This window comes from Dermacentor silvarum, chromosome 6 (genome assembly GCF_013339745.2).
Source record: "Dermacentor silvarum isolate Dsil-2018 chromosome 6, BIME_Dsil_1.4, whole genome shotgun sequence".
In the NCBI taxonomy this organism is placed as follows: domain Eukaryota; kingdom Metazoa; phylum Arthropoda; class Arachnida; order Ixodida; family Ixodidae; genus Dermacentor; species Dermacentor silvarum.
The window spans coordinates 131,958,668-131,972,470 of NC_051159.1; the positions used below are offsets into that span (position 1 = coordinate 131,958,668).

The 13,803-nt window shown below is 45.4% G+C and overlaps 1 protein-coding gene across 2 annotated transcripts in view; it reads left to right on the forward strand.

The window, feature by feature from the left end:
- The first annotated feature begins 9,402 nt into the window (after positions 1-9,402).
- LOC119456017 (hypoxia up-regulated protein 1) overlaps positions 9,403-13,803 on the forward strand; it is a 38,173-nt gene continuing 33,772 nt past the window's right edge. The window contains exons 1-6 of one of the 2 annotated variants that reach the window (XM_037717608.2): positions 9,403-9,604; positions 9,864-9,960; positions 10,511-10,575; positions 11,147-11,178; positions 11,291-11,369; positions 12,810-13,041. In XM_037717608.2, coding sequence (XP_037573536.1) covers positions 9,885-9,960; positions 10,511-10,575; positions 11,147-11,178; positions 11,291-11,369; positions 12,810-13,041 — 484 coding nt within the window. In that variant the 5' untranslated portion in view covers positions 9,403-9,604; positions 9,864-9,884. The remainder of the gene's footprint in view (positions 9,605-9,863; positions 9,961-10,510; positions 10,576-11,146; positions 11,179-11,290; positions 11,370-12,809; positions 13,042-13,803) is intronic. The other variant, XM_049669503.1, reaches the window with a different exon arrangement.

Here is a 13,803-nt window from a genome sequence, read left to right on the forward strand (position 1 = left end):
CGAGAGCGTAGCCCCAAGGACAAAGTCTCGGGTTCGCTTAACGCCCGGTGGGTGCGTCATATCACGTGCTCTCTCTCTCTCTCTCTCTCTCTCTCTCTCTCTCTCGCACGCGCGTTTCCTCCGAGACAAGGCTCCTGTCATGTTTGACATCCACTGTTTACCTTTCCTCGAAAAAGGAAGGCACACACACGACTGCGGCTGTAAACGAGTGTTAAAAGAGCAGTAGCTATAGCCAGCGATGAGTGTGCCAACGAAGCAGCCGCGACGAGTTCCTGGCATGCATGAAAAACATAAGAAGAGCGCTTTCACGTCCAAATGGTACATGTTCGTATGAGCGCGGATTTTCATTTCGAAACGAGGTCCCATTGTTTCCCTGAGCTGTGTTTTCGCCCGTGCAAGGACTAGGTCGCATCCTTAATTGTGTTGCGAAGGAAAAGGAAAAATGAGGAAACCAATGAGTGCGCGCAGTGGCATTGGATTAATCATTGGATTCAGTGTTATACCGGGACATATGGCATTCGAGAAACACTTTATTCTGACAGAGTCTGCTTTTCGGCTATATACCGCCGTAAGGTAATTGATGTGACGGCAATAAAATGTGTGAATTGACTCGGGCTAACGTACTCGAGCTGAGGCCCGGCCCGTGGGCTAACTGCTATATCCGCCCGACTCTCATTTGCCCCGTTTCTTTCTTTCTTTCTTTCTTTCTTTCTTTCTTTCTTTCTTTCTTTCTTTCTTTCTTTCTTTCGTTCTTTCTTTCTTTCTTCTACACGTCCTTGTTGTGCTTTTTTAACGGGTGCCTTCGCTCTGCACGTTTGGTCCTGCGTCGGAAGAGGATGAGAAACGGGCTGTCCGGATGCATATCCAGGTCGACAGGTCACGGTAATGCAGAAGTCTATAGATTGCCGTCCTTGTGGCGATGGTGTTGCCTTCTAAACACGAATACATGGTCGGATTACGAAGTCAAGTGACTCCAGAGCTTGGATCGAGCCCCAGGCCTTGGGCATATATAGCATGTATGCGTATACCTCCTTATATTAAACGGGTCGAGTGCATTCAAAGCTTGACTTCAGACTACTGTTTTCTTTTTTTTTTTTTTTTTTGAGATTGTTCGCCAAGTTGGTTGCAAAACAATTGTATATGTTACCACCCCCGTCAAGTAACTAGGGCGCGGGAAGTTGTGGTTAGGAGTCGATCTGCGTGCCGGAATTGCCTTTACACCGGCTGTCACCTTGTACATATATATTTCCTTTTGCCTACACGCTCCTGGGTTTGGCGTGGCTTCTGCTGCTGCTGCTGCTGCTGCTGCCAGGATTAGCTGCAAGTGAAGTAATTGCGAACTCGCCGGCTATAATTCGTCAATTTCAGTATGTGCCGTGAAGTAAAAGCTAAAAACCTAGCTGAATTTTGAAATTTTGTTAATTAGTCGATTATGCATTTCGATTTCTCATGTAAGTAATATCCGCCCAGTGCTCAAGGACTATAGAATTGTGCTTTCTATCAGATGATTTCTAAAAAAAATTATGTATACCCTAAGTAATAATACAATGCCATACATAAACCGTGCTATTCATCAATGCGGCGTTCGCAGCAATCCCAAAGGCTTTTGTTTCAGAGGAGGCATCGGGTGGGGAGAAGAGCAGCAGCAGGGTGCGCGTTCCACGACGCCTCTGACGCTTCATCAGACTCTGTGGCGACAAGGAACCGCGATGACGCACGGCGGCGTGATTCAGAGTTGTCACGACTTCCTTGCTGCGATACGGGCGCCGCGGTCATTGGCACAGCGGTGAAGCCATCTGAGGCTTGCAGCGCGCTCGTGCTTCCTTCGCTTGCATGCCCAGCTCTCATCTATACGCAGTGGCGCACCGACGGGCCCCCCTGAGGCTGAGTTAACCCCCCCTTCTGTTTAACCCCTTTTCTTTCCTTGCGCCTTTGAGTACTGCAACTAAGATGTAAGACGCCTAATCGTCTGCACTCTCGAAAACTAGCGCAAGAAAGCGCATTTTTTGACAATTTCCCGTGAAGAAATTGAAATTAGTGCTGTTTAGATGGTATTGGCAAACTAAGGCAAACTGTCAACCCCCCCCCCCCCCCCCCCCCCCCCTGGCAGAGATCCTGGGTGGGCTACTGTCTATACGCCTCTCGGCCGCAGTGCCTCCTCATATCGAAGACGTGTAGCAAGATCGCTTTTTTGGGAGGTGTTTGAGCACTCCGATCCGATCGCCAACCTTCTTCGCCTTTGTAGCATACATAGGGGCATACAACGAAGCATACATAGCATACATAGCATACATAGCATACATAGGGGCATACAACGAAGCACTCGACCGTCCTTTTACCGTGGCAGCGGTACGAGGGGCTATTCAAAACCTCCGCACAAAGTCTGCTCCGGGCCCAGACGGAGTTACCAATAAGATGCTTCGTAACCTGGACGATCAGTCTATTGAAGCTCTCAAAAAATACATGACCATCTGCTGGGAAAGAGGCAAAATCCCGAAACAGTGGAAAACAGCAAAAATCGTAATGATCCCGAAGCCAGGCAAAAAACTACAGCTTGACAACCTCAGACCAATCTCGCTGACCTCGTGCATTGGGAAATTGATGGAACACGTGGTCCTCGACAGATTAAACAGATACATGGAGAACAGAGAAGCCTTTCCAGACACAATGGTGGACTTCCGCCCGAAATTATCGACGCAAGACATAATGCTGAGAATTAAGCACCAAATAATAGATGGAAACGGCTGCTCCCGGATGGATACCAGGGCCATACTGGGACTAGACCTAACCAAGGCCTTTGACAATGTGAAACATGAAGCAATATTGGAAAACCTGGAAAAATTCGGAGTTGGGCGTAAGACGTACGAATACATCAAAGACTTTCTGTCTGACAAGAGAGCAATTTTAACAATAGGAGGAGTGGCGTCGGACGAACTAGAGATGGGAAGCAGAGGTACGCCGCAAGGCTCTGTCCTTGCGCCTTTTCTCTTCAATGTCGCCATGATAGGCCTCCCAGAAATACTTAATAACATTGAAGATCTAAATCATAGCCTATACGCCGATGATACTACGCTATGGATAGCGGAAGGCAGTGATGGTCATATTCAGGACACACTGCAAAAGGCGATTGATGTGGTAGAAGCATACGTTGGGTCGAGAGGTCTGGGATGCTCCCCGCAGAAATCCGAGCTCCTGCTATACCAGCGAACGTCAAGAGGGAAAAAGAAAACTGCAGAAGTCCCCAATATACAGCTATTCGCAAACCAAGGACAACCCATACCGCTGGTTACAAGTATAAAGATCCTCGGTATGCGGATTCAGAACAACGGCTACAATATTGAAACCATCAGACAGTTAGAAAGCAATACATATCAGACAACGCGTCTTATATCGCGCATAGCAAATAAACACCACGGTATGAAAGAAAATAGCTTGATCAGACTAATTCAAGCCTTTGTTCTCAGCCGGATCGTCTACGTAGCGCCATTCTTAGACCTTAAAACTGAAGAAAAGAAAAGAATCAACGTCATGATCAGGAAAACCTACAAGCAAGCTCTGGGGATCCGGGTGTTCGGATCCGGGTGTTCAAGCAAAAGTAGTTCAAATGGCTGAAGACGCCGCCGCGGCTCAGGGGCTGCCAGTCGCCGTATAAAGGGGGGACGGGGGAGGCTTCTAGTCATTACCCCCTCCTCTAACCACATTTCGGACAAAATAAAGTTATTTCTCTCTCTCTCTGTAGAAAATTAGCCAGAAGCGCCGCGCAATGACGTGGTCGGTATCAATAATAAGGCCCTTGTATCACATGTCAACCAACGGCGTGCATGGTCGGTATCAAACGTCAATCACAAAACAGCCAGCAAAGCTGCAGCCTGCATGCGTCGGGGCCCAGTATTTGTTTTGAAAACATTTTTGTCAAGAGTTGTAAGATAACAGCTGACTCAACACTGAAACAATTTACACCCTTAAGAGCGTAAATCGGTCGATAACCCACAGCCTTACACGTTTGGGTGTGAGTGTAACTTATAGGGGTGTAAATCGGTCTATAACTCGCACGCTTACACCCTTGAGTGTGAACACCGATATAGCGAAGGAATTTTACCGGAAATCGTAAAGGGCGTTTGCAAAGTGTTGAGTAGGTTTCGGGCAATGTCAGAACATACCCTATAAGGCTTCCAAAGCTTCCAGAGGGTGTGACACGCATCTTCTTGACATATGAGTGGATTGGATTAGCATTAGATTAGTTTGCCCAATGTTCTGAAAGAACTTATCGTGCCACAAAGTTGACATTTCGAGGGTCTAATTAAGGGACGCTGATGGGTGATGGTGCGGGAAAAGTTTCAAGACCTTCACTTAATTACGGGCTTCGTTAAAAATTCCCGAAGGAAGTGCTCGTAGGGGTTAATTATACGGCCGTTATTGGCAATGTTTCCCATTGTCCTATAGAAGAGCTGTACGTGACACCGAGTTCGCATTCGGTAGAAATGGGGGCCATGTGAGGGGTGATACGTGGAGCAAGTCTGGATTAGTTACGACCGTTGCAAATATTTATTGAATGCTCGTTTTCTACCTATTTTCATGCATTCGACGAGACACGGGTCGGTTCCCCCAGATGTTCTCTGTGAACTAAAGGAGGCTACTTTGCTTACATTTTGTGAAAATAAGGGGCAAGTTATGGGGGATGTGCAGGCAACGTGTATACCGGGCCCGCTTCTCTCGTAGCACTTAGCGGAACTTTGGCCAACCCACCTTCGTCGGCCAGATGCTCAGGATTCTTCTAACCTAACTGCTCGCTCAAATTTGACAGCGCACGGGGAATTCACGAATTTTCTGCAAGTCGTGTGTGAGAAGTGCCAGCGTATAGAATATATACGCTGCACGTAGAACGAAACAGTGCATCTAGACAAGAGAGGCGTGACTGTCTACGACTGCCGAATTTCGGAAGTACGCCGACATTTGGGAAATTAGAACCACGAACGCCGTACCTCGAAAAGCGCGGTAGGGAGGGAGAGGGTGCTCACTGCATGTTCAAATTTGACAGCGCCCGAAGAATTCACGAATTTTCTGCAAGTCATGCGTTAAAAGTGCATGCCCGCATGTCCAGAGGAACCCTCCCCCTTTGAATCCGGCAGTGGGAGGAGGAGAGGGGTGCGAGAGCTGTCGGAAGTGAAGTCAAATATGGGATAAGAAGTTGCACCCCCGAAAAAGGATATTTCGGGTGGGAAGAGTGGTTAGGACACTGAAAAAGCGAGGGCACATCGAAGGAACGGCATGTTGCGCAACATGTCGTTATTTATTATTATTATTATTATTATTATTATTATTATTATTATTATTATTATTATTATTATTATTATTATTATTATTATTATTATTATTATTATTATTATTATTATTATTATTATTATTATTATTATTATTATTATTATTATTATTATTATTATTATTATTATTATACGCGTGTCCGTGGTCAACGCTTTCACTGAGGGAAGTTTGTTCTCGAAGGGTGCTTGGTGCATGGGAAGCATGATTGCCGGGTTAAAGAAAGAGAGAAGAGGCAAGAGAACATAAGGAGCGTGCATAATTCACACGCACGCAAGAATACACACCAAGTCTTATGTTGAATCATGCTATCGCTATACATTAGTGAAATTAATAATGCTATATACAAGAGGTACACGGCGCATCTTCTCTGCGTCACCTCTCTCGCAATGTACAAGCAGAAATAGAGTGTGACAGGGCGTTGTGTTCATTGGTTTCGCTCAACATTTGCACGATAACTGAGTGCACGTCATGTATCCGCAACATATAATTTATATACGAGTGCGCTTCTTTCGAAGTTCGCCACATCAGCTCGAGTGAAAGCAAATAGCGCAGAATAGTATCCCGAGCAAAGGCGCACTCTATACCTTTTCTCTAGTGACCACATCACTCCACCCTATCTCTATATTATCTCTGTTTGACCGTTGTGTCTCCTTCCTGTTCGCGATGCTCTTTTGGCAACACCTCTCCATTAGTTATCAGTTCGTCGACGCCTGCATGCACGATCGAACGTTCCGCGATAACGATATACGTCTTACGACCAAGCGGCCAATTAAGTGTCATCATCGTAAAGGCTAATTCACACTAGGCCGACACGAGACCGATTTTAGTTTGCCGACTGTTGGCGACAGCAGTTTACAGGACGGAAAAAGCTGTGGCCAACGGTGTTTCGTGTTTCCTTCAGTTATTTGACAGCACTCGATATGACTTCTAGAAGAACCAGCGGTACATTAAATGGGAATGAAAGGTTTTTCTATAATTGGCTATTTGAGCTGTCTGGTCGACAAACCAAACAAGTTCACATGAAGATCCATGGAGGCTTGAAATGATGAACAATGGTAGAACAAGGAATATGGCACTGTATCCAACGTTAAAATGAAATTCAATTATAGTGTTTTACGTGCCAAAGCCACGATCTGATTATGAGGCGCGCGGCGCCGTAGTGGGCGACTCCAGATTAATTTCTACCACCCGGGGTTCTTTAACGCACGCCGCACACGAGCCTTTCATCTTAAATCTTCTAAGACTTACACATTAAAACTGCGAAACAATAACAGAGCTACGATGTCATTTTATTGGCGCGGCTGTGCAGTATCTCCGGGATCGGCTCAGGAAAGAGATCTGAAACATACCGGCCGATACGGAAAAGTGGTGGTAAAGTCACGAAGAAAGACGTTGGCTTTAATTAATAAACATAAATGAAATTTTCCGATGGCAGGACTCACACAGACCCTACAACAGCTCGTTTTTTACTTAGTCAGCTTACGTTTACTTCAATTCATACTGCCACTACAGCTACGAGCCTTACACATCGTGTAATATTCTAACATGTTGCTATCACCTTCATTGTTTCGCCCTTATGGAGAAACTGTGACATTTTTTAATTGTTTCGCCGCGTCCGTCGATAGCAGGTCCGGCTATTCGCTTACTTGGATAATCTACGACTGTGCCTGCATTAATTTTCTCTCACAGGAAGTTGGCCCAACACGTGACTCAGCGCTAGGCGGATTCAGCGCACGTGTGCTTGGAGGTTTTCGGTATGTTTTCATTTTTGCGGGCACTATAGCTTGTTCGGGTGCTTTGCCAACCACTTCGCGCACGTTTTCTATCGATATGCTTGTGCAACTTCGACCGTTTATCGCAACATGTAAATTAATCGTCTTCATCGCATGACGTGCGAGTGTGTCAGCCACATATTGCTTTCGCACCTGTTGTCTTTTCGGAAGAGCGTGCGCTGAGCTCGACCATAACGCGGCACATGATCACGTGTTGGGCCGACTTTTCTGGCTTCAGTTCTATCCCGTGACGCTCAATCCTAGGATAAAATTGAAGCCAGAAAAAAAAAAAAAAAAAAGGCCCAATACGTGATCGTGTATTACCGTAGAACGTCTATATACAAGGTATCATGGTAAGTTTTATAATAGAGAGTTTTAGAATAGGCTATACACAAGCCACACCCAAGCGTCGGGGTACGCGCGATCTCCGTTGTAGGTCCTTTGCGCTCATTTGTGTTCGCTTCAATTGCGTCATTTTGTTCGCCCAGTGGTTGACTGCACTAACACATCCAATTAACACAGAATAACAGATTCCGAGAAGGAGTCTGCAGTAAGCTTGGGCACTATGCCATACGGCGTTGTGACTATGAAAGACAGCGAATTTGGTATTCGATCAGACATGGAATGAACCTTTATTTGTCACATTATGCGGGTACAGAGATCCAACGACTAAAAGAAAAGAAAAAAGAAGAAAGAAAGAAAGCATAACAAGGTATAGGCACGACCCGGCATTGCCATCACGGAACATGCCCAGTTTATCCGCCAGAGTGACCGCAGTGTGAAGAATTCAAAGAGCCGTGTCACAGCTCCTTTGACCGCTCTGCACAGCCGCCCTCGGCCTCACCAGTGGAGTAGCCAGAAATGCTTTTAGGAGGAGGCTCCCACTTTACCGGGGACGCGGAGGGTGAAGGGTAGGGGGTGGAAGGCCACCTTCTAACATAAAGGTTAAGGTTGCGGGGGGGGGGGGGGGGGGGGGGGAGAGGTGTTTTACCCTCTGGCTATACCACTGCCCTAACTGCTTCTCGTTTTCGTCGCAGCAACAGGCAAAATTAGAGCAAATAGGTATGAAGAAATAAAAAAAATCACCAGTCCTTCCCCTGTCGAGAAAATGGGGTTAAGCGAAGCTTGTCGTGTGTGTATCTGACCTCCGTGGTGATTTTCTTTCTTTCTCTCTTTCTTTCTTCCTTTCTCACTCACTCTCTTCTCTTCTCTCTCTCTCTTTTTTGTCCCTGATATGTGCCATTGAGCGTGGACCCTTTCTGCACTATCACCAGGATCGGCTTTACAGGTCCCCGAGCCCACGGGGGTATGTGCCTATGAGCTTGGACCATTTCTGCACAATCGCCAGGATCGGCTCACTTTTCAGCGTGACACCACCACCACCACCATCGCCGACACCTGTGAGTCTATAAAGCTTCGCTTAAAAGATAAATATTGCTAGGGTTATAGGCTGAAGCGTGACGTTGACCTCACCAGGCTCCTTACGTCGGAGCGCGGGGCGGCGCCAAAATTTCTCTGTAAGGGGGATGGAAGGGGGGGGGGGGGGGGGGGAGTTGCAGAGCATGATTCTACATTTTTGTTTGGCACTTCCAAGGAGGTTATACTAAACTTTTAGTATAACCTCCTTGAGCACTTCATGGTGGTAGGAGGAGGAATTGGGAGGGGGACACGACAATAATTTTGGGGATTGGCCGCCCGCCACCCCTAGAGTCACCTGACATGTAGCTAGCAGCTGCGTGGCGATCGATGTCTTTATACCGGTGCCACACGGCGCGCTTTCGATCGAGCCCGATCGCGATCGAAAGTGTACCGTGTGACACCCGTATTAGCTATCTGCTAATTTAGATTTCACTGATCGTTACCGCAGAATTCGGTGTTTTCGGTTAAAACCGGAAACGCTAATGTGACGCTACATGTAAATTCAAAACTCCCGCGCAAATCCCTGTCCCAGGCACAGCTATGGTGGCCCGCTTAGCAACGGGCGGTGCGAACAGCTCAGTTCGTTTAACTTGCGTTGTATTAATAGTTAGGTCGTATTACACTCTTCTGTATGACAATGGTATTCCGTTGCACTCGATTTTATAGGTCCAAGGGCCACAGTAGCGAGTACTGTCGCCCGTTGCCGTCGACGTCCGAGGCATCCCAACGTTTTACATCGCTTTGCTTTTGCTTACGTTTTGATTCCTCGCGAGCTTGAGACCAAAAAGAACAAGCGAAATGACGTTTTACGTTATTGTAGTACCCCAGTAATCTTATCAGCTGTGAAAGTAACGAATATATCTGTCGCTTGGTTGTAGGTGCTCTGTGCATTCAAACCACAGATTCAAACATCGGATCCACGTGTCATTCTACCGGATATCCGGCGGCGAGAGTCCAATCACCCATCGCCACATTCCCCGGTCATCAGTAAAAACTCCGAAATTCGTTCGCCGGCGCTTCGGGACATGTGCATAGTGATGAATAGTATTGTTTAATTTCAGCCTTGGACACAGAGTAGTTAGGTTGGTTAGGTGAGTACTCCCCTGTACAGTTTGCGTGTATTGTACGTGCACGTAACTCGTGTTCGGCGGTGGGAGCGAAGTTTCCAATGCCGGTGTCTTGCCAATGAATGAAAGGTGCATGCTCTGCAGCTGATCCTTGCGCTTAGAGCCGATCAGCGGCCGGAGCTTCTGACGCTTACTTTAATATTCGTAGTGTTGCAGCATCTCTTGGTCCTTAAAGTGAAAGCCCGAATTTATGAACACGTTTTCCTCCATGAACTCGTTTCAGGTCCCACTCTAATCAGTAGCAATGGCCTTTTCGTCAATCTCGCGACTGCACCTCTCATGGTGTGTCGTCGCGTTGTCAATAATTAGCTTCTACAAAGGTGAGTATAAGCATCTCCTTCTTTGCAATATGTTTGTTCCTTCGCTTGTTGTAATTACCGTGTGTTTTCCGCGGCAGGCAGGTGCACGTACTGAAGCACCGTCTCCTATGTTTACACAAGTCAGCACTTGCTTGCGTGTGGAACGAAACCCTGGTCACCGTTACCCTAGCAGCACTCTGTCTATATGTAACTTTAAGCACACATTTTTCTTAAATATATTGTTATAGTCTGCTTGAGTTTGTGGATACCTGGCACCACGTTGTATCACGCTTTGGGTGGGACATATGTTCGGTAATGTAGTACACTCTAATAATGTTTCGTCATAGAGTTCCCTCGTGCACAATCGGCCTTGTTTGTTCGGAACGATTTTATTTTCTGCATACACAAAATAAGGAAACTCTATTTTGTTTATGTCGTGTGTCTGGACCTGTCATAATACGCGCAGAAGAGCTTCACGACGGCTTTACTTTGATATACTAGCGAATAGCTTATCAATTTGCCTATACGCATGTTGTGCAAATGTTCCAACTCTCTCTCTCTCTCTTTTCAGTTGAATGCATTGCAGTCATGTCTGTGGACCTTGGTGTTGAGTGGATGAAAGTTGCCATTGTTTCAGTGAGTTTGTCATATACCTGATTACTGTTTTTGTCGTATCACGCAGTATAGTTATGCTCCTTCAGTAATTCTTCATAGAATAATGCAAGGTGCATGGAAGGCATGACTAAGTGTCCAAAACTTATTAGTGGGCTAGTTGGTTGGCAGTTATCATTCTAAAGGCAGCACATTTGCTGAGACAAGGACAAACACCAAATCGCATGCACCCGAGTGCTCATGTTTAATGTGATGATGTTCATCCATGTCTCGAGTGTGCCTCCTTTAGAATGATAATGAATGAGAGTATTCAGGCACCATGGCTTAAGTTAAACTACAAACAGAAACACTCCAATGTATTGTGTTTAAATGTAATGGTGTAGGTTCTAGAACTTGCTTGATGGAAAACGTTACAAGGCATATCTGTGTGGTATGGTTTTTACTGCTACCATTGGCTGCGAGGTTTGTACCTTAGGCAGATAAATTAACAAACCATTGTGATATGACATTCGTTAGATGCAAATGCCCTTGTATTGCAGTTACATTGCACACCTAAGGGATTGTTTACTGAACTTGTACATAATCTTTTTTTCAGCCTGGAGTCCCTATGGAAATCGCATTAAACAAGTAAGTTCCTTTTCAGGGTTTCTTGGCTATAACTGCTTTTAAATATTAATTGTATATTGTGACATTCTAAATTATGTGCATTGTTTACATGATTTCTTTGCCTTTGCTTCAGAGATTCGCAACGAAAAACGCCAGTTGCTATTGCATTTCGAGATGGGGAACGGCATTTTGGTGAACAAGCTGTTTCAACTGTAAGTGTTCCTAGCTTATGACCATCTATATCTGGATCACGTTTGGTAGCTCCTTTTAATTTTATTATTTTTTGTACTTGCTTAATGTTGCAACCGTGCAGTCGCATTGTTAAAGAAAGGTGCATCTAGTTTCGATTACAGTTTTGGGTAGAGCAAGACAGCCAGTACAATTTTTTGCAAGGATAGCCAAAGAGCAGCAGCTGCAAGCCACAAATGTTGAAAGTATCTCGGGAAAATGGACAAGCTATTGATAAATGATGACTGCAAATAACTATACTGCTACCTTGTGCCAGGCAATGTCATTATGAGAGGTGTTGTCATGTCATGCTTTGAAAATGGTGCACTACATTTTAACAGAGCTCCAGAAGCAGTAATACCTAGTTTAACTATAGGCACACAATTTCTTTTGGGCAAAACATGCTGCTTTACGAAATCTGGGTCTGCTACCAGATTGGTAGTGCTCTGGTGCTATTGCAGTGCTTGAGGTTGATTTTAGAAGGTAGCAGAACAAAGCAGAATACATCCCAGCTGTATATGGTCCAAAATATTTGTACCTGAGTCACTATGATAGTGGTCAATTTATTGCACAGTACCATAACAAACCTCCAACGATCAGTTCAGTTCCTTCCAAGAGCAGACAGCGATTTCTTTTTGCAATGCAGCCCAAACAAACAGAAGATAGTTTAGCATCCCCCAACTCATTCATATGCTCATTTTGGGTTTACCGATTGTCGTCAGCTTCACTATTTGCTGGTCACAATGACACCTGTGGTAACATTAAACCTGTGCTAATGATAGTTAAAACAAAGCCAAGGCACATTCCTTGTTGTCCACCCAACATAAAAGGCAGTTTTAGTGTATGCCAATTTGCTTATTCAGGTACTCAGTGGCTGGCTTGTTCGGGCTTAAATTTCACACAGAGGTAACATTTTGCGGTGTATGCTACCTGGCAGCACATTTGGATTCATTAGTTGAATATTTTGTCCAGTATAAACTGTAAGTACAGTACAGTCTACTGTTAAAGGCAACACATAAATGTGCAGCTCACTTTGCCGGCACTCCAGCTCCAGTGCTGGCTAAAGCACTGCAGTCTAGGGTGGCCTACTCGAGTGGACAAAATGAGGGGCGGGGTGAGCGGCTGGCAATGACCAACTCTGTTAGTGCCGGGAGCCGCCAGTCTGTTTGTGCAGCAACGTTGGAAAAATAATTTTCGACAAGAAAGGTACAGTGTAGTTGCCCGACTAACTCAGTTGCCAATAGAGATAGAGGTACTGTGAACGGTCAGGGCCCGCAACAGAACTAGAACCACAACAAAAACGAAACTGCCACTATGTTTATGAAAATGCAACTAGAACGCAAAAGAATGTAGAATACAATCTAGCTGTCCGGCATTATAAAAACCTTCAACCATAAGAACCGACATTCAATCTTGCCATGCAGGGTGTCAGATTTCCAGACAAGAGCTACTCGCACTTCCTTGACCTGTTGGGCAAGGACAGGAACAGCCCGGTGGTGAAGGAATTTGAACGTCGCTTCCCATACTACCAGTTGGAGGCTGACCCAAAGACGGGTGGTGTCCTGTTCAGGCACCCAGAGGGCATGACCTTCAGCCCTGAGGAACTGCTTGGCATGATTCTGGCTTATGCAAGGGAGTTTGCTTCAAATGCTGCTGGTGAGGTTTAACAGAGTTCTTTCAGTGCCTATACTTTCTGAGCAAGTAGTGACTTGTAGGAATTTGTTGTCTGGTGATGGCAAACAATGTAAAAAAAAAAAAAAAAAACTTTGAACCTTTTCTTTAATAGCTTGATGGGGGTTACCGTGTTGGCGGCTGGACTGGGGCAGTTTCATGCTAGGTGTACTGAAACATGCTGAAGGGAACAGGTGCATAAGGGGGGCTCTCGCATGTGATGACCGCAGACCAAAAGGCAGGTATCTCCAACTGTGTGGAAATGTCTATAGTGACCAAACAAGCGAGGCATGAAAGTTTTATTGGAAGCACAGTGGACTGTGTAGACTTGCATTATAATTGTGGTCCTTGTTGGAAGTGTTTCAGTGCCAAAGTGGCCAAATGAAGTTGGGCCAATGAGTGAATGGTCATTTGAGTGTATTTTTCTTTCGTATGTGCACTAGTCTGTCTACTGTTACTCAGACACTCATTTTTCCCTTCTGAGCAGGCTAGCTTGCAAAGCATGACAAAAAAAAAAATACTGAAATCTAAAACACTGCCCTTTCTGTAATGTATGGGAATGGCAGTGTTAAGCTTGCTTGATCCAAATGGGGAGAGAAAAATGCAAATGTGCATGTTTCAGAAATGTCTCGTTTATTGTTCTTACACAGTTTCTCGAAGTAAATGCCTGCACTTGTAGCCATTGGACAAGCACTAGATGACAATCTTCTCTGCACAATGGCACTCCAGAATGGCTCCATGTTTTTT